The sequence below is a fragment of the Dreissena polymorpha genome, chromosome 11 (assembly GCF_020536995.1).
Source record: "Dreissena polymorpha isolate Duluth1 chromosome 11, UMN_Dpol_1.0, whole genome shotgun sequence".
NCBI classification, from domain to species: domain Eukaryota; kingdom Metazoa; phylum Mollusca; class Bivalvia; order Myida; family Dreissenidae; genus Dreissena; species Dreissena polymorpha.
The window spans coordinates 61,528,586-61,556,197 of NC_068365.1; the positions used below are offsets into that span (position 1 = coordinate 61,528,586).

Consider the following 27,612-nt stretch of genomic DNA (forward strand, 5'->3'; position numbering starts at 1 on the left):
TATTCTTACGTGACCCACCCAGTCCTGTAAGCCGAAATGATCCGTAAAACAATATTGTGTCTTTGTGTCGTATGAACAAATCTGCACTAAAACTAAATTTAGGTTCAACTCGTAAACGCATGATCAGTTGTCAAACGAAAGTACGGTTAATATTCAAATGCATTATTTTTCTCTTTCTGGTATATTGTTTTAGTATGTTGATGCTGCATTAATTACTATAAGTGTATATGAAGTAGAAACATCAAAAATAATCAACGGTTGCGATAGACACCTATAAACTGTTACATGCTCATAATATCACTTTAGTACATTAGGCAATATGGTGGAATAATTATTGTTAAATTTATTAAAAATAATATTTATCATTGTATTGTTGAAAACACATTAAGAATCTATTATTGACATACCATAATTATATTGCTGAATATCTTCTTTTAACATATTTCTGGTCTAAAGAAAATTCCAGGTCACCTAGTTCACGGATAGCGTCTTTATTATATAACGATTATTTTACTGACCGCGAACTCCGGTGATGACCTGTATATAAACTCTGAATGTCCGCGACTTGACCCGAAACCTCGCGGGTTGAAATGCAATTCTTTAAAGTGAGGCCTCGCTTCCACTGCTCTTTATACTTTTACATGTTAACATGTTGACAGGAATATGGAAGTAAGTACTAAATATGAGAACATAGCCTTTTAAGTATAAACGCTTTTGCGCTGGTAATACTCTGAAAATAAAAGGTGTACGCACAAACTGTATTGATGTCGAGAATTGAGTGTAAAACTGTTCTATCTATTAAGCCTTTTCATTAGAGATAAAATTGTTTCATACAGTAAAACAGTGGTACAAAGACGCGGATATGTTTCCAATGTTCTGGTGGTATACTCAAATCAGCCAATGGAATAAATGAAGTGTATTCATTCGTACCTAGCCGCGGGAAATTTTATTTGAATTTTATTGGACACTTACAAAGGTCAAGTCAGGGTGAAAAGCTGGCTTATGCAGCTTACGCCGAAAAAGATCTTATAACTGTCGAAGATATGGTTGACCTCTTGCTAGAGAGTCGACTTGAGACTTTTTGTAATGAATCTGGTACAGGCAGTCTACAAGTAGGTATGTTGAGACTCTGCGTACTTAATGTGTTACCGGCAGACTACAAGTAGGCATGTCTGTTTAGTGAATTCTGTACAGGCAGTCTAAAAGTTGGTATGTCTGTATACTGAATCCTGTGATAGGCAGTCTACACCTAGGCATGTTGAGACTCTGTGTACTGAATCTGGTAAATGCCGTTTACAAGTTGGTATGTTGGGATTATATGTACTGAATCAAGTACAGGCAGTTTAAAAGTAGATATGTTTAAACTCTGTGTACTGAATCTGGTACAGAAAGTCAACAATTAAGTTGGAAGGTGTTTGATTGTCCGATGTATGTTAATGAACTACCCGTGCAAGCGCTTCAAAACGGTAAAGAATTCGATTGTGCTACAAGAGTTCCATACATAAAACTACTATTTGAAAATTGTTGTAATATTTAGATCGGATCTACAAGCACTTCGTTCTCCGCTTGTATGAAAATCTCCGACAGCACCTCGCTGCATTGAACTACATCCCTGGAACGTTCACTGGAGACCAGGCAGCGAAAATGTTAGGTAGGGCTGTGTTCTTCATGGCTGTGTTCTTCATAGAATAAACCCCATTTGCTAGAGTTAAGCTTAGTAATACTAACCATTTCAAATTAAGGTGCATGCAGTCGGGTGACAGCTAAATTGGCAACATCGAGTTCAGACTATGTGCAGATAGGCTTGTTGGGTGTGTAGTTATTTCTAAATATTCTGTACGTCGCGGGGCAGCTATCAATATTAACTGCTTGTTTTTTAAATTTTATTTAACAATATCAAGATGCTTCAACAGTTTCAGACTATGGTTCCTGTGCAATGGCAAAGTGGAAAGCAATAAGGCCAATCAGAATCAGACATATGCTCAACTTCGATGCAGACCGCAAACGATTTGACATCCAAGGCATTATACGAGAGATTGTGAAAGCGGAAATAGTAATCAAAGACCTGCCCGGTACAACAAATGCATATAAATATCATGTGATGACGTCCCAAGTTATAATCATAAATTATTTGTTATTTTAACCGGGTGTATCTAAATTCCTACTTTTCATTTGAAAACGTTTTTGATTGCGTTTACCTTTTTAAACCACATATTCAACTACGCTTCAGTTTGTAGCAACTCTCGTTAACAATATCAATCATCCTAGGCTTTCCGTATTATTTTTTAGCTTTAAAGGGGCCGTCCAGCAGATTTTGGCATATATTGAAGCTTGTCATGAAATGCTTTAAAAGTTTTATATTGATAAATTTTAACATTTGAACAAAAAATCTCCAGTAAAAAACAAGAATACAATTTAAAAAGTAAAAAAAGTAAACCTCAACAGGGCTCGAACCACTAACCCCTGGATTCCTGGAGTAAAAAGCCTCCCGCCTTGACAACTCTCGACCATTTACCCTCATGTATAGAGCAGATGTATTTTTAGCTATATAAGCAATCCTCGTAGTTTCCCAAAATATCGTTTCGCGGCGATACGACGCTTTATCTGTTGGACGGCCCCTTTAAGCACATTGTTTTCTGAGACTTTTATGGTGGATTTATTCGCAAAACGCGTGTATTTGTGTACATTCAATTTGATTATTCAACTTTTACTTTTCTCACAAAATGCAGGTGTTCGGACACGATACTGCGAAATTTATTCAGCGGTGATGAAGGAAATTTCGAGGAACATGGGAGGCGCCGATTTCGTCAAAGCTTTGGAAGCGTTCTCAGTAGAACAGGTTAACTTGAGCAAGTTGCTACACTAAGTCCATAATACCCAGGAGGACACCTATCATTTCTTTATAGAGATGGCGGAGTCGTGTACTGAACTCATACAGATCTATTTGGCAAGTAAGGTGCTTATTAAATAGACATATCAGTGTGGTTGAGTGCGAAATCGAAGTTTATTAAATTCTAAATGATAAATTATTGATCTCTCATTTAATTAATGTATGCTGATTGTTTCACTAGCTATCATAGCAAATCATCATCAAGAAGTAAAGACAAATAAGAGTACATGCTAATTAAACAGTTGCAAGTCAAAATTACTCTTTAACCCTCAATTACGAATTCGAAAACATTAAAATCATTTAATGCCTTTCCTGTTAATTATCACTTATTTTTTGTTTTTCTCAGTCGTCGTGGGCCATGTTGTCTATACTAGCAAAAATGGATTGTATTGATAAAGCCCGCCAAAACTTTCTGGATGGTATTGACAAAGCCCGCTAAAACTGTGTGGATGGTATTGATAAAGCCCGCCAAAACTGTCTGGATGGTATTGATAAAGCCCGCCAAAACTTTCTGGATGGTATTGATAAAGCCCACCAAAAGGAGCTGGTTAAGTTGATAAAGCGTAGTTTTATTTTAAAGTACTGAGAATTTTTAATCCGGTTCTGCGATCAGCATTAAATTATCAGACATTGTGTTTTCCAAAATCTGTTCAATTCAATTACGTTGACATTGCGAAATACAAAGAGAAGACTTATAAAAAGAGAAGACTTAAGTCACCCTCTCTACGAAAACACATATGAAAAGTATACATTTTTACTCGGACTCGGATTTTCAAGATATTTATTTTGTTAACCTTTTCTTAGGAAATAAGTTCACGTTAATACCCTGAAAACAAACACATATATCCTCTATACAGTACGCATGATACTGTATAGGATATAGGCTAATTATATTGAGTAAACAGTGTTTACATAAAGCATCTATATAAATGTTGAACTCGTTTTTAGCTCACCTGAGCACAACGTGCTCATGGTGAGCTTTTGTGATCGCCTTTTGTCCGTCGTCCGTTGTGCGTTGTGCGGCGTAAACATTTGCCTTGTTTACTCTCTAGAAGGCACATTTATTGTCCAATCTTTATGAAATTTTGTCAGAAGATTGTTCTCAATGATATCTTGGATGAGTTCGAAATTGGAAACGTTTGCTTGAAAAACATGACTGCCAGGGGGCGGAGCATTTTTCCTTATATGGCTATAGTAAAACCTTGTTAACACTCTAGAGGCCACATTTATTTTCCGATCTTCATGAAACTTGGTCAGAAGATTTGTCCCAATAATATCTTGTTATCTCAGGTGAGCGACTTTGGGTCGTTCAGGTCCTCTTGTTTATATTGTTTATACTTCCATTTACAGAAATCTTCCCAAGCCATCATGGTAATACTTTTTCAATGCTTCAAATGGATGGGCGATGAAAAAAAGCAAGCGGTGTTTAAAATGCAACATTGAGTGTAGTTTATATTGCTTTTAGCGCATGCTCATGTTTATTTTTATCCATAAATGAGAAAAACAACAACGTATTTGTTATTTATAGCTTATTTTCATTAGAATGTGGAGAATTACCGCTTCAGCAGTTTCCTTTCCAATCAGTTCTTTATTGTACTGTTGTGTTAGTTTTTTTTAATAATTAAACGCAGCGCTTGAAATTTTAATTTGTGTTTTGCATTTTATGATCAGCATTTGTGTGAAGTTAATTTGTAAATCCAATACAAATACACTTATATAGTGCAACAATTTTTTGACAATGTTCAATTGCGTTGTACACAGTTCTATAACTAAAAAAGCTCATTTGTCACAGAAAACGCAAAACAAATGCGTTTTAAGTTTAGTTTTAAACCGAAATTCGCTCTGTGTTCATTTCAAGTAATTTGGAAGAGCATTCCACCACTTGGGTTCAATAACTACTATTGATCTATCAGCCATCTTTGTTCGAGTTATTGGGACATTGAAGTTATTATCATCACTTGATCTTAGTCTGCATCGACCGTCACCAGTTGGGAACAGCTCTCTGGTGTTAATTGGAGCGGTTACACATTTAGATCTAAAAATGAGCACGAATTTCTCGAAACATAACACTCTTAAATCAACCCAATCCTTTGCGATGGTTAACACGGCGTTCAACTATCCCATTAGGACAATTATCGGAAACTTCTCAAGCAATAATACTTTTTTCAATGTTGCAAATGGATGGGCAATGATAAAAAGCAAAAGTTGAAATACCATATTGAGTGTAGTTTATGTTGCATTTTGTTAAAGATCATGTTTATTTTTTAATCAAAAACGAGACAAAACAACTATTCCTTGCCTTATTTCTAAAGATTTGTTTTATGGTACTAGTTACCAGTTCAACAGTTTCCGTTCCAAGTATTTCTTTATTGTATTGTTTTCATTAGGTTTTTCTTAAATGAACGCAGTGCTTGAAATACAAAAATGCATTGTATGATCACCATTCTTGTGAAGTAAAGTAGTGAATCAACCCAATCCTCTGTGATGGTTAACACGGCGTTCAACTTTCCCATTTGGACAAGTATGGAAAACTTCTTTATTTCAGAGGACAGTCGGCTTTTCTTCGACGCTTGTTTGAAACTCGCAGATTTGTACAAACGGGACATAGACAAAGCAAGTGTAAATCTTGCGATAGGCATCATGGAAACTGAGTCAAAGTTGCGTGGATAAATGTGGCGAGTTTTTTGTGCATGAGTGCATATTAACATGCAATTATTGTTGATGTTTTTGTTTTGTTGTTTTTAAACGAAAGAAAAGCCATATGAAAATTAAAATCGCGGTTTCTAAACCAATGCTAAGAGCATGGATGTTGTTTTGAAAAGCTTACAGACACTATCTTAAAAATTGATTTAAAAGAAACTGCCTTTGCGCCTGGAAATGTGTTTACAAATTATGATGATGTTATCAGGGTGCATTTCAAAAAGGTCTGGAGAAGTATGAAGCAGCACTCAGCGTTCTGCAAAAGGAGGGACCGAGCTTAAAACTTGCAACGCTGAATCAGAAAATAGGCCGGAACATGCACAAGCAAGGAAACATTGTGGAAAGCATCACGCAAGTTTTGTGTCATACTAAGAAAAAACCGTCTTCAAATATGGAGTGCTTAGTTTACATAATGTATTTGTATAATTTGTTGCATCGTCAACTGCTTTACTGGTTACTGGTCTCGTTTAATATAAATCATGGTTGAACATAGTATATATTTTCAGGTATTACAAAAAGTCCCTAGCCATTTCAGCAACACGTGGCAAGAACTATGCCAGTGTGATGCTGTACACACTGAGTCTTACTGGAGCGTCATATGTATTTGTGGGTATGTATTGAATAAATAAGAACACTAACAAAATGTCACATATAGCATAAACATGCAGCCGCAAAGTGAATCCCATTGTCTGCATCCACGTTGAGTACAAAAGAAGTGTGATACAATGACACAATGTGTAACCACTAAAATTCAGTCTTTGCGCAAAATACACAAAGCATTTTTGTTGTTTTCAATTTCGTGTTCCAGTTAATTTATTTCTTTTTTTCTCTAGGACAATTTGTATTGGTAGAAAATACCACAACAGTTTCTACAAGCGCATCGAACAGCTGCACGGAAAATCCACCCTAATGTTGGCCTCGAACTCGACAAGATAGGTCTATTGCATGACCAGCGAGGCGATACATTGACCGGGCTTGAATACTTCCTAAGAGGTCTCGACGTCAAGAGGCGCTCAAACGCGGCTCATTTTTCGATCGTGTATTCTCTTAGACACGTAGCAGAAAGCTTTAACACTCTTAAGAAGATTTGATGAGGCTCATGATAAGGTGGATGAATCCTTTGAAATACTTGAGAAACATCCCGTCCAACACATGGATGCGTTGTCATTGATATATAATACGAGAGGAAAGATATACTCCAATCAAGAAAAATGGCAAGATGCCGAAGTGGCGTTCGGGAAATGTGTCGCAATAACGAAAACAGTGGACGATAAAAGTTTATTCTACATGAAAAGACTAGTGAATCTCGCAGAGGTACAAGAAAAACGCAATCGCTTACAAGCTTGCCTACGAACGGCCAATCAGGCGCATGCTTTGTCCGAGAGTACCATTAAAACGGTCCCACATGTTTTTATAATAAAGGAGTGTTTGCAGTGTATGTGTAGGGTGTACAGAAAGTTGGACAAACAAGATAAATTAATTGAAACTTTGAAGGAAATGGAGTTGGAATGTATCAGACTAAGGAACGTATACGACGAACTTGAAAACCAAACTAAACAGAAGCTGATTTTAAATTAATTGAAGATGTGAAGAAAATGTGGACGGAAGTAAGATACGAAAAATTTGAGTGACAATTGGAATTACAAAATACACATAGTTGTTCTCGGTCCATTTGACAGATCCTTTAATATGTCTTTGGACAAAGTAACCACATAGCTTTTGCATTGATGAAGTGAAACGTTTCTACCTGACCTTAACTTTAAATGCCAAAAATGATCTGCATATCCAGAGGACATGTCGTCTGTAATGAACATTTCGCAGTGGGTCAATGTCACGCTGGACTTTGGCTGTGCATATCCCTTATTTGGCCTGTGGGCAAAGTACATGTTTGTTTCCGGTCAATAACAATCTCCATGCAGAGTTGTCGTTCCTTGCTCTCGTGTGAATGTAATGTAACCGTCGTGCAAGACATTGGGTCAATAACTTTGTTCGATCTCCACGCAGCGTTGTCGTTCCTTGCTCTCACATACAATCTCTGCCATCACAAAAAAATCCTACCAGATATGGTAGGATTTTATTTTTTGGCTTAAGTATTGTATTATGAAAAGCAGTATCATTTTCTTTTATATTTTGAAAATAGTGTGTAGGTTTAGGTTCATGATAAAGAAATAATTACCTAAATTAAAAAAAAGTACAAATAACAACGGTAAAATTGTTGTACCACGTGGCAATGCTATCATCACGTGATTGATCATCAAGGCGGGGATTTGATCCAGCTATGCTAGTTCCAGTCAAAGCTCTGCGCGGATGTTGAACTTTGTTGTGCACTATGGCCAGTCATGGGATTTGAATATATTGGCACACATAATCATTGCAATACTATGTGTCCTGAGAAACAACCACGTCGGTCACGTCAAGGTTACAGTCGGTCACGTCAAGGTTACAGTCGGTCACGTCAAGGTTACAGTCGGTCACGTCAAGGTTACAGTGCACACTTACAGTTTCAATTATGACTCACTTCACTTAACCAAGTAATCAGATCTGACTATTGTTGCGAAACGCAACTAATAAAAATCATTCATGATCTTCTAAAAACCACGACAATGTGAATCAAATAGACATAATCATTCTCGATTTCTCGAAGGCAGTTGACACCGTCCCACAAGAGAAACTTCTAAGTTATCTTGCCAGTGATGGTATCAATTGTCCACAGACGGGGAGAAATCCAAATTTGCTATCCATAATGTTATATATATATATATAGGATCTGGCACGAGTTGTCATATCATACCATATTTTATTAAACGAGTTCATGAATTTTGTTAGTAAGCGAGCCTTTGGCGAGCTTACTAACGAATTTCTTGGACGAGTTTAATAAAATATGGTATGATGTGACAACGAGTGTCAGATCTTTTTATCACATGCTTTTAAATGAGCAAACGAAATAAATATTTACGCAAACATAAAGATGAATCTCGAATATTGTTTACATTTCCTGACTTCTTGGAATGCCTCTGCTTTTACAAAGCAAAATAGCAAAATGCGATTGGTCAATAAATGAAAACTAAGCCAATGAAAACGCTTTAAATGTTGTATTACACATGTGCAATATACACAAAAATATGTAATGGTTGTATTACATTGGAAACAGGGTATAGCATGTGATAAAAAAGATCTGTAAAACCCCTTACATTATAAGTAAGTATTTGTTAAAGGGATGTTTTCACGTTTTGCTAAATTGACAAAATAAAAAAAATTGATTCAGATTCGCAAATGTTCATTGTAGTTGTGATATTTGATAGGAAACAATGATACTGAACATTTACCATGCTATAAAATATCCATTTTAGGCATCATTTGACGATTTAAAAACCTGAATATTACTAAGCGTTGCAACGCGAAACGATTGAATAATTTGGAGATTTCTGTTGTTTGTCCTTGTATGTTGTGGCACTACAAGAATTGCTTATATAAAGTATAAAATGCATCACTCATTATATGAGCATGGATGGTTGAGTGGTCTAAGTATTAGACTTTTACTCCAGGGGTCAGTGGTTCGATCCCGGTTGAGGGTTTATTTTTTCTTCTTTCTTTAATTTTTCTTTTACTGGATCTTTTAAGATCCAATGTTTACATATATCAATATAAAGCATTTAATGAAAAATTTCAATCTGTGAAAAGGTCCCTTTAATACAATTGAATGAATATTCTTAAACTGTAATTTAATATTTGTGGGAATTAATAAATAAAATCCGGTCGATGCCCTTTGATAGCTTACAATCATTTATTGTCCATTTTAGTAAAGTGAAGTTTAGCACTTAAACAAAACTAGCACTACACTTGGAAACTTTTATAACGCATCACGTAATCATATCACTATAGCTCCCTTATTTTTGAACGGATTGTGTTGACCAAGAATAATTCAACACGTATCTGATAATTCCTGGAAATTTAATTGAAATTGAAAAACAACAAAATATAAAACTTAACAAATTAAAAACGTCACTTAAAAAGTTAAATTCGCAAACTCATAAAATGTAAAATAATAACAATGTGAAAAGCACGACTATCACACATTTGAGTGGCTAATACGTATTGTGTCCTCCCATGGCTCTTACAACTTGTACACATCTATTGTTTATGTAAGCAGCGCATTTAATAATTAAACGTTGAGGTATATTACGCCACTCTTCCACAAGGGTATGTTCTAATGCACGTAGAGTGAGTGGTGCCACTGGTCTTCTGCGTACTCCCCCCCCCCCCCCCCCCCCCCCCCGTCCCAAAGGTGCTTGATTATATTTGGATCGGGTGACTTTGGAGGGAAAGGAAGCAGACGAACGTTCTGTTGTTGTAGTAACGCCTGCATCGCGCGTGGTGTATGAGCAGGTGCTCCGTCCTGCAACAAAACCATGCCGCGTTCGCCGGCCCGTAGGTGCGGCATTGCAGCTGGGAGCAAAACTTCCTGCTGATATCTAACAGCCTTAAGATTGCCGTGGATTATCACCAAATATGTCTTGGTGCGTAACGACACTCCAGCCCACACCATATAGATCACACTTCCCAATTATAAAAAAACGTTGAACATGAGTTCACCAATAACTACAGGTATACTATAGACAACGAAAAAATGCTAAAACCGAATAAATGTTTGAAATTAACGTTTCTAAATAATTAAATTGAAAACAAAAAATAACCTATTGTGTATGTGTGTGTGTTTTCAGTTGTTAGTCGCATATTCTCCGCATGACATGTGTGTTATTATAGTTAAACCACACATATAAGTGTTATAGTAGATACAAATTATGCTACGGTAGTTCACATCATATGTGTCATCAGATGGCTTATAACGAGTTTATTACTCAACCATCGAAATATATCGTATGTTAATAGTTAACACGCACTTTTCTTTAATTTGCTATAAAATCGCTCAATGTGTTATGGTCTTATTATGTATCTCCTGACCAGACTGATAGACGCGCAGGCTGAGTCGGCTATACATACGATTGGCGCACATGGCATAAGACCCATTTTCGCATAACGCGGGTCTTTTTTAATCTCATTGCGACTTGTAAATAGCATATTTTTGCACAATTGTTGTCGATATAAATTTGAATTCTAAATAGCAAATACAGCAAACTGGCAATTAAGAGTTGCATGCTCAGGCGTTTAGGAACATTTTCCAGACGTGATGACCGAGTACGGCAAACATTCGTGGTTAGATGTTATCTATAGTGTCACGTTAAGAGGAAATTCGTTTAGTTATCATAACAAAACGAATTTCCTCGTAACGTGACACTATACTATTTCTGAAGTGTTTTTTTCCAAATCTTTAAAGCTTAACTGTGTTTATCGATAGTTAATTATGTCTTCCCCTGACGATTTAGTGACCGAGTACAGACCCCGAGATTTTGCGAGATGGATTTTAACGCGTAATTGCAAATTTGTGTATATGTGTCGTTTGAACATGCAGAGCGTAGTCCAGTGAACAGTGTAACATCCTTAACGCTGTGCTCAGACACAGTGACGCAGCCAATTTTCAGGGGATTTCTCTCGAAGCAGCCTAATTTTATAAAATATTCGAATGTATTCATTCGTGATTGCTGGCGTTATGTAGAGGTCATTTCAGGTGAAAAGCTGTGTAAGACAGCAACGCCAAAAGCGCATTAGTTTTCTATACCGATGTTAAGGTCAGAGGCTGGTTGATATCGTGAATTACTAGGTCTCATTTGGTCATTGTCGACCTGAAATGGCTTGAAGTCACCAGGGGTGACTAGAAGCCGATTCATGTCACCCTAGAATGACTTCAAGTCGATTCTAGTCACCTGGTTGGTGTAAGACAGCTACGCCAAAAGCGCATTAGTTTTCTATACCGATGTTAAGGTCAGAGGCTGGTTGATACCGTGAATTACTAGGTCTCATTTGGTCATTGTCGACCTGAAATGGCTTGAAGTCACCCGGGGTGACTAGAAGCCGATTCATGTCACCCTGGAATGACTTCAAGCCGATTCTAGTCACCTGGTTGGCTTGAGTCGCCCCAGTGTGACGTGAATCGGCTCGAGGTCACCATAGGGTGACAAGAATCGGCTTATAGTCAACCCCGGGTGACTTCAAGCCATTTCAGGTCGACAATGCAATGAGCATTACTAGGGTAAAACGTTATGCATCAACAACAAAATACAGGCCAACAGCGCTGCCTTTATGACTATCCAGGTACCTCATTCGTGAGTAAAACGTACTGCTCGCAGATTTTTATTTATTTATTGTCATCAATTGTCTTATTGCATATTTAAAATTGATTATGGCGTCAAAAAATAAGTTTTGTAAAGAGAATTTCAATCATAAAATTTTATTCTTAGTGTGATAGGTATTCGATATTCCGACAATATTCCTTTAATATGATGGTGATTGCAAATTTTATTTTACACAAACTTGTTCTCATTATATCATTTATTTTTATTATATTTTTTTTTAGGTCACAGTGACCTTGACCTTTGACCTTGCGACCCAAAAATGGGTTTGGCGTGTAGAACTCATCAAGGTGCATCTACATATGAAGTTTCAAAGTTGTAGGTGGAAGCACTTTGATGTTAGAGGAGAATGTCAAGGTTTTAGCTCGGCGGACGGCGGACGACGAGCTGGCTATGACAATACCTCGGGTTTTCTCCGAAAACAGCCGAGCTAAAAATGAGTTGCGAAGCGAACAACTTTAGTGCCTTCAGCGCTTTGATCAAGGTGCCTGTAATTTTGCGCAAACTTAACACAGTTGTGTATTTTGACAATGACCGGGCTCTCGTCTTTGTTTTTTTTTAATGGTTTTGAATTAATGAAGAAATTATCAAAAAAGTCACGTGGTACAGGCACCTTGTTGATTTTATTAAAGCGAATTAACATTCGAAATTACAAATGAAACCAAAAGGGAAGTAGCTGCGATTTAAGAGGTGGGTCCCCTTTTCGTCACCTGAATGAGTAATCTTCAAAAAACGTTTGTAAACAAATGACTCAGTTATTAAAACAAACGAACGTGTATATCTTAACTCTAAGGACAATATTCTGAAATTAATAATATTTATATATCAAAAATATAAGTGCTTGACAAGTGTGTACATTTATTCAGAATCTGCGTAAAAACAAATATACCTGGCTCCGAATCGATTGTAGTAAACATAATCAGGGGCGCCCCACGGGAAATATGTTGACAAATATTGGATTCACATATGTTGAAATTACTATGTAAACTCGTTGGTTAACATTTTAAATACGTTTTATAAAATACTTGGACTAGTTGAACAAATGCAGTTGTATCATTTTGTTGGATTATCGATACAATATCAAAAGTGTTACCTGAAATTGTCACCTGCGTACAGGTAAATAATTACCTGTCGTGAACCTTCAGGAAGCGTCGTACATAGTTTGAATAATTGAACACATTTGTCCGCCATTTGAAAGAGCGAAGACTGAAATGAAAGTTTGAGTGATTTCTGCTTTTAACTTGGGTAATATGGTTTGAAATCCACATATACAGGTGAAAAAAATGTCGCTTGCTGTCAGGATAGTGACTGTGGGCTTTTGGGCCCTAGTGGCACTGACAGTCGTGGGTGCGGGGGCCGTTTTCATGGATGGCAAAAGACAATTTTGATATGATCATGGACAAAATGACATCAGTCACAGCGGAAAACTGCCGTTCAAAGTCACGGTCGGATCTCGAGCTACCAAGGGAAGCGGTGAGCCACGTGCCAATATATACAAAATTGTTAAACACCAAATTTTTTAGCAACAGATCCATGCTAATGCACATGCACAACATGGCGCTGAACAGAGCGTTCTTTTTCAGTTTTATTTACCAAAGAATGAATACGTCAGGTGACTTCCAGCACCAGCCGGGTCTGATGTACCTGTACATGTCCACAGCAGCCGATGTGTCAGCAAGTCAAGGGTTTATCAACGGCTCTTCGCTGCTGTTCGACAATAACTGCTCATATCCCAACTGGTACAACGACTGTTGATTTCAACATGACGCTGCCACTGTTTGGCCCCAGAGCCTGGCGTGCTGACGATTACAATGAGCCTACTAACTGGCTGCGTGAACCTACAAACAGAACCATAGATGTACAAGATTATGCAGCAGGTCGAGTAACCAACTACACATCAGAAACATACAAATACGCGCCTTACACTCGATATGAATTTGACCCTGATGATCGCCTGCAGCAAAAACCGATGTTTTGGTGGCCAGACAACCATGGGTACAAAGACTCCCTGAGAAAGTACACCTATGGCGTTGGAATCAAATTCTCAAACCAGACTGGCAAGTTTACAAGAGAGGAATTCACTGCAATTCCATTTTTTGGCCCGCCACAGCCGGGTCAGCAAGATCTGGATATCACTATTCCAGTACTTTTCACACAGCCCTATTTTGATTGCGGACGGGCAAACCGTTGGATTACAACCATGACATCCCCAGTTGTTGACTACATGGTGCGATACTCGCCATTTATTCATCTTCGGAGACCTAGGTATATCATTATGTCAATAATAAAAATTGTTTTATTATGTACCAAGTCCTAGTGTGGATGTGTTAAGAAGGGGAAATTTTTTTTGCTTTCGGTAAGGTGGCATATAGCAGTTGAACTGTCCGTCAGTCAGTGTGTCTGTCCGTCTGAAAAAAAACTTTAACATTGGCCATAACTTTTTAAATATTGAAGATAGCAACTTGATATTTGGCATACATGTGAATCTCAAGGAGCTTCACATTTTGAGTGGTAAAATTTCAAGGTGAACATCATCTTTCAAGGTCAAGGGTCGAAAAAACAAAGTCAAGGGAAGTAATAAGCTTTAAATGGGCATAGCAGAGCTCCAGATAAGGGTCGTATTTACGTAATTACGAATTATTTTCAAGTCCGTTACGCATTTATTTTAAAATCTTGTCGTACCATTAAGAATTACAAATTAAAGTTACGAATATTATTTTTACATCGGTTCGTATCGATTTTTATTGAGTTCTTTTCGCGTATTAAAGATCTTTGCGGTGCTTATATAGAATGGTTATCGGGTTTGTTTAACAAAGCGCATTTTTTCCAATAAAAGCGGCGTATACAGTCTATCTGTCAAAAAACAATGGCGGCGCCCAGAGACCGTCCTATAAAAACTGCAAAGCGTCCAAAAACACGCTTTTAACATATTGTACGCAAAGTGAGCCGAAGTTAACCCTTTCCTTGACAGGTACGCGTTTCTACGACCCTATCGATTCCCTGTCAAATACGCTTATCTACGCCTGTATCGATTCCCTGTTATCTACGCATTTCTACTACCCTATCTATTACCTGATATATACGCGTTTTTACGCGTCACGATTTAATTTGCTATTTAAATGCTTAAAATGACGTTTAAGTGTAACAGAAATGCATATACACCTGCGTTCATCATTTTTGGATTATTGACGCAAATCTTCAGCCTAATTTGCATATTACTGCAAACTTCGGAGCACTTCTGTCTACGCCGCAGAACTTAACTCTCTGTTAACGAAATTTGATTGGGTGTTGTGAAAATGTTAGTACATGCGCATTGAAAATGCACGGAAATAGCCGATATGAAAATGCACGGAAATAGCCGATCATATCGGCTATTTCCGTTATTTAACGGTGAATAGGTTGTCAAATAGTGCGGGGGTTAACATGTACACAATGTCTTGCTAAGCTTTTCTTTTTCAGGATATGTAGTAACAAAATGACAAACCCAATTATTTTTTAACGTTCAGTCTATCTAACATTTGTTCCTCTCTAGGGATAAATGCAACGAATGCGCATGAATCTTTCCCGCGAATTTTTCACCAGCTGGTCCGAGACTAGTAACACACTAAACATCGCAGTGGCGAAGACAGGGTTCAGAAACTTGAATGTTTTTCTAAATGAACTTAGTTTCCTTTTGAATCAGGGCCACGTTGTGAGATTTCATGTCAATAATCCACCAGTACTTTCAGTGCTTTGATTCTAAACTGTCGAGTAAACATCCGGTAATGTTGCTATTTAAAGTTATGATGCAATTGGCGACCAATCAAGACAAGGGTTTTACCATTTGACATGCGTAAATCACGTTCCGGGATGTGCGCGCTTCAGGCATTTTGTAATGTCCTAAAATAACTGCTATTCTCGAACCATATTAATTTGGACATTTTCCGAAAATGTATTAATAACTCGTTAAAAATGTCGCAAAAATAATCACGTCCCATAGGTATATAATATCATTTGGGTGTAAATCGATTTCATTCTTATTGTTGTTTGATTCCAGTATATCGTAAATGTTTGTTTCCGAGATCATGTACGAGAATTACATCGATATGTTAAATGGCATGTACACTAAAATGTTTTTACAAACGACACGTGCTTATCTAAAGTTTGTGTTTCGTAATACACAGGATATTGGATTATCGGTGCTTGATTGGGCAATAAAACAAAGACGCAGTCGGCGGTCTTCAATATGCCTTTGAAACTGACCAATAATAATTAATAGCGCACATGCTAATCTAACATTTAGGGATAAGAAACACGGGTTCTAGACACTTTGAATAAACATGTTTACCGGACGCAGCAGTAGTCTTCAGATGACATTGGCGCGCGTGCCATGTTACCTCGGCGTTTTGTAATTTGGTACACAAATACACGGGTTTGTTGGCGACTTCTGGGTTATAAAGTTATATGTCGGCGATCAGATAAACTGGAGTATTTGATAATAAACTTGGAATTTTGCAAATAAATACACGAACTGAAGACTTATTGAAGACGCCGACATTGCCGGATTTCGATCGGTAATAAAATGCAAAATGCAAATTAATTATATGAATATTCATGGCACATTATGCAACATCCAATTAAATTGTTACCAGTATCTATAAATGTTTATAAATCATTTGGTGAATTAATGTAATAGAAATACCAAGTATCGTACGAATTTTATAAGAAATAATACAATTTATTTTGAAAATGCATGAAGTTGTTTGAGAAACTCTGTGTTTTTCTATAGTTATTTATAAGAATTTACATGAATTTTGAGGCTTGCAGAATGAATTTATAAAATAAAAAAAATCTTCAAGAAAGAAGAATTGTAGTTTGGAAAGTAAGAAAAAAAAATAATATTCCAAAATATAATTATTTGTGTTTGATTCAACACACCAACTTCGCAAAGTTTCTATATGAGCTGGAAAGAGATTTGCATTTAAATGCAGTAAAACACACAACGGTCAACTTTGCATGACTATAACTGACCAATAAATTAAGGTATAAACATACAGTTTACACCACAGGAAAGGAAATTTTATTAGCTTAAACTTTCATATTGTGTATTTTTCAATAATATTTCAATTTTATGAGAATATCAGGTTTAAAAGCAATGAGGGTCATAAAACACAGCGTTTTTCCAATAATGCCTGTAAAGATGGGGTACTGATATTGGTAAGATGGCTATCAGCCACTGGTCAGCACGCAGCTATGTCTTGTGGTAACTGGAGAGGCTTATATTGGCTAAATGGCTGTCAAGGAAAGAGTTAAATGTTTAGAAAGACATTATAGAAAAGATCGTATACGATGTTGTATGTTCAGTTGCCGACACAGTCGGAAAAGATAAACAAAAACGCGACACGACGGGTCAAAACTTAAACACAAAAAAAACATTGAACGAGTGGAAGGGATAAGTCCCGTGGCTAATCGTTGAAACGATTGAAGGGGAGTCCCGTTTTAATTGTGAAATATGTAAAAATTCATCTAAGGCATGCAATCTAAGCACAGTTTGGGCATATGAAGGTATTTGAAAAATAAAATTGTATAATACTGACAAGACACTGTTGAACTCGTATAAATAAAGTTGCTAGTATGTTTATTTTGATTTTTTTTGCATGAAAATAACCATTATTATTTATTTTTAGGTCATTTAGAAAAAATAAGAATTATTTTCCAAAACTTAGTAGTAACATTAAGAATAAAATTTCAGAGTTAAGAATTCTTTTTGAAAATCTGGTAGTAATTTAAGAATTTCACAAAACCTTATCTGGAGCTCTGCATAGTTATCTGAACTGCCCACGTATATATTTTTGTTAAAAAAATCAAAGCGGCGCAGTAGGGCGGCATTGTGTTTCTGACAAACACATTGTGGTAAAAGGTCAAGCTAGGTCATCCTTTACGGTCTACGGTAAAAAATACAAATTTAAGGGAAGTAATAAGCTTTAAAGGGAATTAATTATTCAATATTGAACATAGCCACTTTATATATTTGGCATGCATGTGTATCTCATGGAGCTGCTCATTTTGAGTGGTGAATCTACAGTCACGGTAGTGGCTTTTAATTATTTGCTACTAAAAATAAAGATTTGTTACAGACAATTATTTTCAAGGGAAGTAATTTATATAATTTTAAATCTCATATTATATATTTCCTTACCAAGAATTGAAGTTCTTTTCACAGTTACTGTACAGATGTATTATTTTGATTATTTATAACCCAAATGATTGATTAGTTTTTTTAAATGAGTTAATTATCATTTCTTTGATGTTCATTACATACCTGTGGACTTATGTCCGTAGATACATGATCAACCAGGGTTTTTTTTACTAAGAAAGTGACGCCGATATTCGGTGTCTTCCCCTACCAGAATTTTTCCCCTCAAAATACAATTTCCCCACCAAAAATATAATTTTTCACCGAAATATAATATTTTCTCTCTAAGAAATGTTTATTTTTCATTTGAGCATTCGACAATTATCCAATTTGCACCATGTACAACGATCTTTCTCTCTCTCCAGACGAACACAAAAAATCTGGGAATCCCAGTTATTCTAAATATAGCTCTTAAATTATGTCATGTAAACTGGGAAACTAATCGTAATAATCATGTGACTATTTTACTGGCAGGGGTTTTTTTAGAAAAAGGGGAAGACGCTGGACGCTGGGTAAAAGGGGAAAATGGAGCGAGAAAGAAACATATTTGGGGGAAAAAAAAACCCTGTTCATTTCAATGTCTATAACTCACCTACAAACTTCAGGGGGTTTTTTTTAGAAAAAGAGGCATGTCTCTGACCTTTTTGTTCTTAAACACATGAACAAGTATGATATTAAAGTCAAAGTCCTAAATAAAGTTGCAGGTGTAGATCTAATAATGGGAAATGTTTTCAACTGGGGCCGGGGAACGATGTCAATATTATGATTTCAATTTCATGATGAATGGGTTGACGATCTAGATCTGCTACAGTATTGGAAGGGAAAGGTGCGGCAGCAGATTGTCTACTTTCACTTTCACAATAATCCGACAGTATTAATCGATGTTGATTACATGTACCTTTCGAATCCTGCTGGGTTTCAACGGTTTTTGATGATTCATTCTTAAAAAATGCGTCAACGCAATTAATATTTTCTGAGTCCGAACGTTTTATTTTGTTGGTGTATGAATGCCAATTGTGATACTTTTTTCTGTTTTAAACGTTTATATTTGGCTTTCACATAACCCGGATGAAAATTCGACTGGTTTCCGGTAATTAATTGACGAAACACCCTTCTCGCGCAAGACCGGAATCCAGTAAAATAGTCACATGATTAATACGATTAGTTGCCCGGTTTCCATGACGTAATTTAAGAGCTTTATATAGAACCACTGGGATTCCCAGATTTGAGCGTTCGTCGGGAGAGAGAGAGAGAGAGCGAGATCGTTGTACATGGTACAACTTGGATAAGTGTCGACTTCCCAAAAGAAAAAAACATCTTTTTGAGGGTAAAATATTATATTTTGGTGAAAAATTATATTTTTGGAGGGGAAATTGTATTTTTAGGGGAAAAATTCTGGTAGGGGAAGACGCCGATCATCGGCGTCACTTTCTTAGTAAAAAAAAACCCTGACTGGATACCGGTCTTGCGCGAGAAGGGTGTTTCATCAATAAATTACCGGAAACCAGTCGAATTTTCATCCGGGCTATGTGCAAGCCAAGATATAAACGCAGGGGTTCCACTGGCCCCAAAAAAAGCCACTTTTTCGCGGCGTGAATACTGTCGGTTATTCCACCTTATTAATAAGAACAATCATTTTAAGAAACCTTACTACATTAATGTCATTGACTATATTATCACTTTAAAAAGTATGTTATTTCATAAAAAAAACAATAAGTACCTTCATTAGTCATACCTTCATAAGTCTTAATAAGATTTATTTGTATATAAATAACATTTTTTTCAACTTGATAAACAACACAGATAACCAAAATAATATAATAATGTTAACATCAATGTATTAAACAGTATGCTGCATAAATGTTTCGAAATTAATTATTTAAACATAAAATCACACCAATGTTCATTTGAAAGGGAATCAGAAAATAAAGCATCTTACTTCAAATTGTTTAACAGTTATATTTGGTCGTTTGGACATGATATACATCAGCTTCTGTTGTTAACAAGTTTTCTGTTAGTGGTGGATGATTTCCAGGTTCAATTAAATGACTGTTGTTCACGCCTTTTTCCTGACAGAAGGGCCCAGATAATTGCCACAATCCATTCTAGTTGCCTGAAATAACATTAAACATATTTTTACAAACTATAAACATCAAACCAACACATAAATGTCCCTATCTTTAAATGTCCGAATTTAACATATCCGAAATATAGTACATCGAGTGAATGTTTTATATTTAATTCAGAAATTGTTGTTATCTTAATCAATTTATATCCTTCCCAGAACATTACAATAATGAATCTATTAAAAAGAAATGCTCACAAATACCTGTTGAAACAAGTTTTTATTTGTTGATGTGGAGAAATTAAATGCTTTTGCCAGCACCATGGTTTTGATTTTAACAAAGAAATAGCGGCCATAATAATCATTATAATTATTGATCGTCGTGACAGTTTGTCCCCGTGTTACTTAACTTACTGCTCAATATCATAAAGGAGACGTTAATCCGATAATAACCCCCACACGCCGGGTATGCGAATACTTCGTTGACGGATGGCACTTCACTAACAGAGAACAACAAACGCCACACCGAGAGGTAAGTTTCTCTGTTTTATTTAAAGTTATATCCTAAAGATTAGTTTTTAAGACAAGACACATGGTCGAGTGATAAATGGTGTATCCTTTTGTATGGAAATACACAATTTCACGGAAGAATGGTACAGTTTTGCCCAAAAAAATAGAAAAATCGATAGTAAAACAGCATAAACTGGATGAACGGTAAACATTTTAACAAAATAAAACTACTTAGAATTATTGCAAGACATTGTTCGCTATTCCAGCATGTAGAGTAATCACTGTGCTTCAAATACTGAAATTTTGATAGTATTCAATGAAATATAAACAAAGATAGTGCATGTTGTAATAGGTGGCATACATAAAGTTGCAGGCACTTTGTTTACCGATAAAGGGCACTTCAGATTACGGAGACTTTTAACAAAGCGGGCACTCTATAACTGAGTTTTATCTTCTACCTTAAATGCATTTATTTATATTATGGCTATTAATACGAAACATTTTGAAAATATAATTTTCAAAATTCACATTACTATTAATTTATACTATGTTTATAATTTTATAATAATTGCAATTTTCAAATAAGATACATTTATTATTAAATAAATGTGTACATATGAACTACTTGTTTTTATTGGTAACTTGAGATTCAGAGAAATGAAAATACAACAACGGATAATGTGGATCAACACAATCGTGTTTAATTTTACTTATAGCAGGGCTCTAGATAACGGTAGTGAAGGGGTCTTTATGAGGCAAATACACATTTGTTCTTCATAAAATCCTATGTCGGTTGTGCTTAATTTGAATCGCATCATCAAGACGATACTTATGCGTAGCAACAAAATTAAAAAGAGAATGGTAACAACTGCCCTTAATTTTGAGCCCTGCTTATAGGGAGCACTTCCCTTCACGCAACGCTAACGTTTGCTCGAAGTGCGATTCACCAGACCCTAAATCACTGTATTGGTTGAGTTAAAAGAAAACACGGGTAAATTAAATCGTAAAAACAAACTGATTCTGGAAAAAAGGAATGCGTACATAAAAATATTTAATGTCATATTATGGAGTCAGCACTTAGTATACCCCCACAAACGAAGTTTAGGGTGCTATATAGGATAGAACTTGTCTGTCTGTCGGTCGGTCGGTCCGTATTAAGTGTCCGCTCTCTCGGTTTTCATCTCGATCTTCACCAAACTTGGTCAGAAGTGGTATCTAGATGATGTCTATGTCAAGTTTGAATATTGGTCATGACGGGTCAAAAACTAGGTCACGGGGTCACTTAGTGCGTTTTAAACATTCAGCATGGTGTCCGCTCTCTAATTCAAGTAGTGTTCATCCAATATTTGCCAAACTTGGTCAGAAGTTGTATTAAGATAATGTCTAGGCCAAGTTTGAACATGGGCCATGCCGGGCAAAAACTAGGTTACGGGGTCACTTGGTGCGTGTTTTAACATTCAGCATGGTGTCCGCTCTCTAATTCAAGAAGTATTCATCAGATATTCACCAAACTTGGTCAGAAATTGTATTTTGATGATGTATAGGCAAGTTCAAACATGGGCCATGCGGTGTCAAAACTAAGTGCGTTTTAAACATTGAGCATATAGTCCGCTGTTTTTGTATGAAACAACGCGTAAAATATTCTGTGTCAATGCGGCATGTGGGGTATTCGTCACGTCTGTTCTTTCAATGTATATTGTTTTGTCTTTTCACAGGATTTGAACCCATGGATAAGAAGACTCTTTCGAAGTATAGGTGCTTCTATTGTACATCACCTACATACAAAACAGATGAATATTCGGAAATTGTGGAGCATTGTGTAAAAGGCCACAAATGCCAGACTTTAAAATACAGAGAGCTTTTTCTTCAAAGCGAAAACTGGATTGCTTAAGTACCAGTCGAAGTCCCACGAAGGGATAATTCCCATAAGATTGGAGAATGAGGGAAAACTATTGAAGTAAACTAATGTCCAACAACGAACCGTCGGCGGCATTCATAAGCACCGATTCACTCATACTGTAATAAATAATTGTGTCACTTTTATGCAACTTCATATGCAGCATGTGTTGTGTTTATATTAAAATCAAAGACGGATATGCATAACTTTTTACATCACTGTCGTGTGATTAAATCGACCCCGCCCGTTCTTTTATTGCTATTTTCGTTTACTGGCATTGAGCCAAAAAGTTCCAATAGAATTTCGGACCTGCATCGCTGCTGATATTAATCTCTGAGACGCAGTTTAAGCGGAGTGATTATTCATGACATGCTATCTAATATATAAGTAAATAACCTTAGTACCTTCATTTGGACATAAAGATAAATGCTTTAGATCAACCGTTTAGAACGTAATTTAAAATATATGGTCATATAGATTTTACTCATTAGACATATCCAATTTGTTTAACATTTATCTTTCACATTTATACCAAATCATAATCATATTTCAAAGGATAAGAACATGCTTCGGTAATTCGTTTTTTATTTGCGTACTAAGTACATACATTTATATTTATTGCCTGCTTACTTAACAGTATTCCACAGCGAATTCTGCATTTTTGATTCACAAAAACGAGTGTGTTATATCTGGAAAAATGTCTAGATGTCGGGAAATGAAGTGCCATTGTTTTTTTAGATGATCGGTAAACGAAGTGCAGATGAAAATGTGCATGCGACTCTTAAAACATTTGAATTTTCTCAAAAACATTATTAAACTAAAATGTAACATGTTGTAACATTACTGGATATATTGATCTTTTATTTCGAATAGTAAGCACGTTCTTGATTTATTTCCAAGTATGTTTATTTTGTAAAAATATGTACTGATCATTCAATTCATGCTGATTATCGATGGAATTTTATCGTTTTTTTATAATTCACCGTTTTTTTCCGCGAATTTCTTTCTTTCTTCGCAATACGAAGTGCTATACCATTAATCACCCAACAATGTTCTGTGTCTAAAAACCAAATAAACAGAACATAAATACAAAAAAGCTGAAGAACTCGCCTCTCGCGCTTGGCTTTGTTGTTCTCTGTTAGTGAAGTGCCATCCGTCAACGAAGTATTCGCATACCCGGCGTGCCCCATAAAACTTGACAATAGCAGTAAAAACACCGTTTGTAACACTTACACGCTTCGGTGATTTCTAATGCACTCTGCACTGTAGGTCGCTTACATCGTCGTAAATCAATATTTACAACTGACAGACGCAGGCCGCTAATGCTCGGTCTCGTGCTTTCGACTCGCAGAACATTTTCGGATAGGATTTTACAGATTTTTTTTAATTCGCCACTTTAAAAAATTGGAGCCACATTAAAAAATTTAGCGCCATTTGGCGCCAATGGCGATCGACAGCGGAACCCCTGCGTTAATGAAAACAGAAAAAATGTCTCACAATTGGCGTTCTTACACAAATAAAATAAAACATTCGGACTCGGAAGATACTGAACGCATCGAGGCATTTTTTCAGGAAATAATCATCGAAAACCGTTATAACCCAGCAGGATTCTGAGGTAATCAACATCGAACATTGTGAAAGTGAAAGTAGACAATCAGCAGCTGCTGCTCCACTTCCTTCCAATATGGTAGCAGATCAAGATCGTCAACCCATTCATCATGAAATTGAAATCACAAAATTGACATCGTCCCCCGGCCCCAGTACAAAATATAGTTGAAAACATTTCCCATAATTAGATCTACACCTGCAACTTAATTAAGGACTTTGACTTTAATACGTGTTTAATGTGTTTAAGAACAAAAAGGACAGAGACAAGCCTCTTTTGATGAGTGATAGACATTGAAATGAACAGTTTTTATTTTTTCCCCTAAAATGTCTCTTTCGCACTTTTTTTTCCCCTTTCACCCAGCGTCCAGCGTCTTCCCCTTCTCTAAAAGAAACCCCTGTCAACTCTGGCTATGATCTCTTTAAGCCACAGGCCTTGGTTGTCAGTGATGACTGACATGGATGTAATTGACCCCCCCCCCCCCCCCGGGTGGATTGGACAAAATTCAAGGGAAGTAATAATCTTTAAAAGGAGATGATTTCTATACCTGCCAAATGATAAATAGAAATGTTATTTCATTGTGGCGCAGTAGGAGGCATTGTGTTTCTGACAAATTCATCTCTTGTTGGGTCACTAGGTCAAAGGTCAAGGTCACTGTGACCTCTAAAAAAAATCGGACAAGTTTTCGCAGCCGAGCGTGGCACCTGTTATGTATGCGGTGCTCTTGTTCACCAAAACATGTTGTTTAGCATTTATTTCATTTAAACCGATTATTGATAATTTTGATTGCTTAATTATCCATCGCAATACTAGCTCATTTGCGTTGGTCTTTAAAACACGTTAAAATAGAAATAAGCGTCTACAGAGTTGGATGAGAATGTGTAGTTTGCGGTTCCTGTAAATTTTTGCAAAGTCATGCGCACTTTATCGCTGTCAATGTTGGTAGAAGAATCCTCAAACTAAATTACTAAATGTGCTTACATCTGAGTCGTTAAGGGCTTGCTATATAACGTAATGGATAAAGGGAAGTCACTCTAAATGTCATTTGTGTTTGTTAATGATTTTTAATGATTTTGACAGAAAACCTTTTTATTGTAATTTGTAAAAATTCATCTAGATTTGATTGGGAATGGGGCCATTTTTTTTGCTTTGGGAATGCCTCCATTTTCTGGAGACGCAGACAGCGGTGAAAACCCCCTGAAATCAGAGTAGATGAGTTATAAACATACAAGAACAGTTTCTATTTTTTCCCCAAATATGTCTCTTTCGCCCTCTATTTTCCATTTCACCCAGCATCTGGCGTCTTCCCTTCTGTTAAACCCCCTGGTTTTCGACTCAACAATCCCTTGCAAACAAGAGCATCTGACTGATGGGAATGAAAATGGGGAGAGGTGGTTAAAATTGAATGAATAGAAATGGGGGGAGGGGTTTTAGTGTTAAAGTGGGATGAATGGAAATGGGTTGGGAGAGGTTAAAGAGGAATGAAAATATGTGGTGTCGCGATTTATAGTGATTTTTTTATGTAGCACAGCCACCAAGCCTTTAATCTCTGTGAAGTTTTGCATTCAAATTTTAGTCACAACGCTTTTGTCCAATATTCACAAAATTTAATGTAGAGTTTCAGGGGTTTTTTTAGAAAAAGGGGAAGACGCTGGACGCTGGGTAAAAGGAGAAAATAGAGCGCGAAAGAGACATATTTGGGGAAAAAAAAAAAACTTTTCATTTCAACTCTCTATAACTCACCTACAGACTTCAGGGGTTTTTTTTTAGAAAAAGAGGCATGTCTCTGACCTTTTTGTTCTTAAACACATGAACAAGTATGATATTAAAGTCAAAGTCCTAAATAAAGTTGCAGGGGTAGATCTAATAATGGGAAATGTTTTCAACTGGGGCCGGGGGACGATGTCAATATTGTGATTTCAATTTCATGATGAATGGGTAGATGATTTAGATCTGCTACAGTATTGGAAGGTAAAGGTGCGACAGCTGCAGATTGTGTACTTTCACTTTCACAATGTTCGATGTTGATTACATGTACCTCCGAATCCTGCTGGGTTTCAACGGTTTTTAATGATTCATTCTTAAAAAATGTGTCGACGCAATTATATTTTCCGAGTCCAAACGTTTTATTTTGTTCGTGTATGAACGCCAATTGTTTGAATTTTTTTCTGTTTTAACATTTATATCTTGGCTTTCACATAACCCGGAGGAAAATTCGACTGGTTTCCGGTAATTAATTGACGAAACACCCTTCTCGCGCAAGACCAGAATCCAGTAAAATAGTCACATTATTAATATGATTAGTTGCCCGGTTTCCATGACGTTATTTAAGAGCTATATTTAGAATCACTGGTATTCCCAGATTTGAGTGTTCGTCGGGAGAGAGAGCGAGATCGTTGTACATGGTACAAATTGGATAAGTGTCGACTTCCCAAAAGAAAAAAAACATTTCTTTGAGGGTAAAATATTATATTTTGGTGAAATTATATTTTTGGAGGGGAAATTGTATTTTAGGGGAAAAATTCTGGTAGGGGAAGACGCCGAATATCTGCGTCACTTTCTTAGTAAAAAAAAACCTGAGTTTATTTATGCAATGCAGCAGAAAATCAGTTTCACTGATGTCTCTGAGCACAATTTATATGCATGTTTCTCTGTTACAGGTTTGTGGCAGTGGCAGGCATGGATGGAGAGTTTGAACGCATCGACATCAACCAGTGTGAGATCAGCGAGGGCAATGAAAAACCCAACATGTTTGCTGGCACTCACAGATGCAGACCTACCACAATGGTATGTAAACTGGCCTTTGGGTATGACAGGAAGGAAGAGCATTGTGAATGTTCTCAAACACACCCTTCAGGGGTGAAACATTCCACTTGCATGCTCCAATTGGTAACTTTAAATTTGCTTAAGGCAAATATGTTTTCTGAAATTCTCTTCAAAATGAACATTATCCTCTGCCAAAGGCTTTGTCTGCCTGTCCTTCCGTCTGTGTCACACAACTTTTCATGGCTTAGGGCCCTCAATCCATTTTAGGGGAAGCAGGTCGCTACCCTCATGGGGGGAATTTTCGCGGCGTTTCGCTTTTGGGGGGATTTTTTTCTACTCTCACATTATTACATTTGTACATGTTTGCACTATATTCATTTCTTTTTTCATAATTTAGTATGTTTGACAAAATTGAATTGAAATAGAATTGAGATATAATAATCATGAGACACCTATTAATTACATTTTTTTTTTCAGGGGGAATTTTTCCCCCAAAATGGGAAAAAAGTACACTTTTCAAGTGAGGGACTGCGGCCAAAATTCGGCCGCAGATTTGATAGATTGAGGGCCCTGGGCTATATCTCATAAACTATATAAGATATCAACATTAAACAAAGGGGAATAGATATCAGTGAGGAGTAGTGCCTTCCTCAAGAACCATAACTCTTAAATAAGAGTTAATGCCCGTTTTGTATGATGTAACTTAAAGGTCCTTTATCTCTAATACCATACAGACTTCAACAATGAAACATCAT

General features: G+C 36.5%; 1 protein-coding gene and 1 pseudogene across 1 annotated transcript; both read left to right on the forward strand.

Annotated features, from left to right (window-relative positions):
- Positions 1–1,043: 1,043 nt before the first annotated feature.
- LOC127849884 (uncharacterized) lies at positions 1,044–3,053 on the forward strand. Its single transcript, XM_052382635.1, has 4 exons — positions 1,044–1,116; positions 1,538–1,651; positions 1,914–2,072; positions 2,730–3,053. Exons 1-4 carry the CDS (start codon positions 1,044–1,046, stop codon positions 2,864–2,866), a joined length of 483 nt encoding a protein of 160 aa, XP_052238595.1. The 3' UTR covers positions 2,867–3,053.
- A 9,514-nt stretch (positions 3,054–12,567) lies between these two features.
- LOC127850372 (uncharacterized) overlaps positions 12,568–27,612 on the forward strand; it is a 30,752-nt pseudogene continuing 15,707 nt past the window's right edge.

Bases quoted from the DNA above. Each gene is read 5' to 3' on its own strand.
- LOC127849884 (XM_052382635.1), top strand. From the start codon at position 1,044: ATGGTTGACCTCTTGCTAGAGAGTCGACTTGAGACTTTTTGTAATGAA. The intron at 1,652-1,913 runs GTAGGGCTGTGT...ATGCTTCAACAG, and splicing joins CCAGGCAGCGAAAATGTTAG to TTTCAGACTATGGTTCCTGT. The intron at 2,073-2,729 runs GTACAACAAATG...CACAAAATGCAG, and splicing joins AGTAATCAAAGACCTGCCCG to GTGTTCGGACACGATACTGC.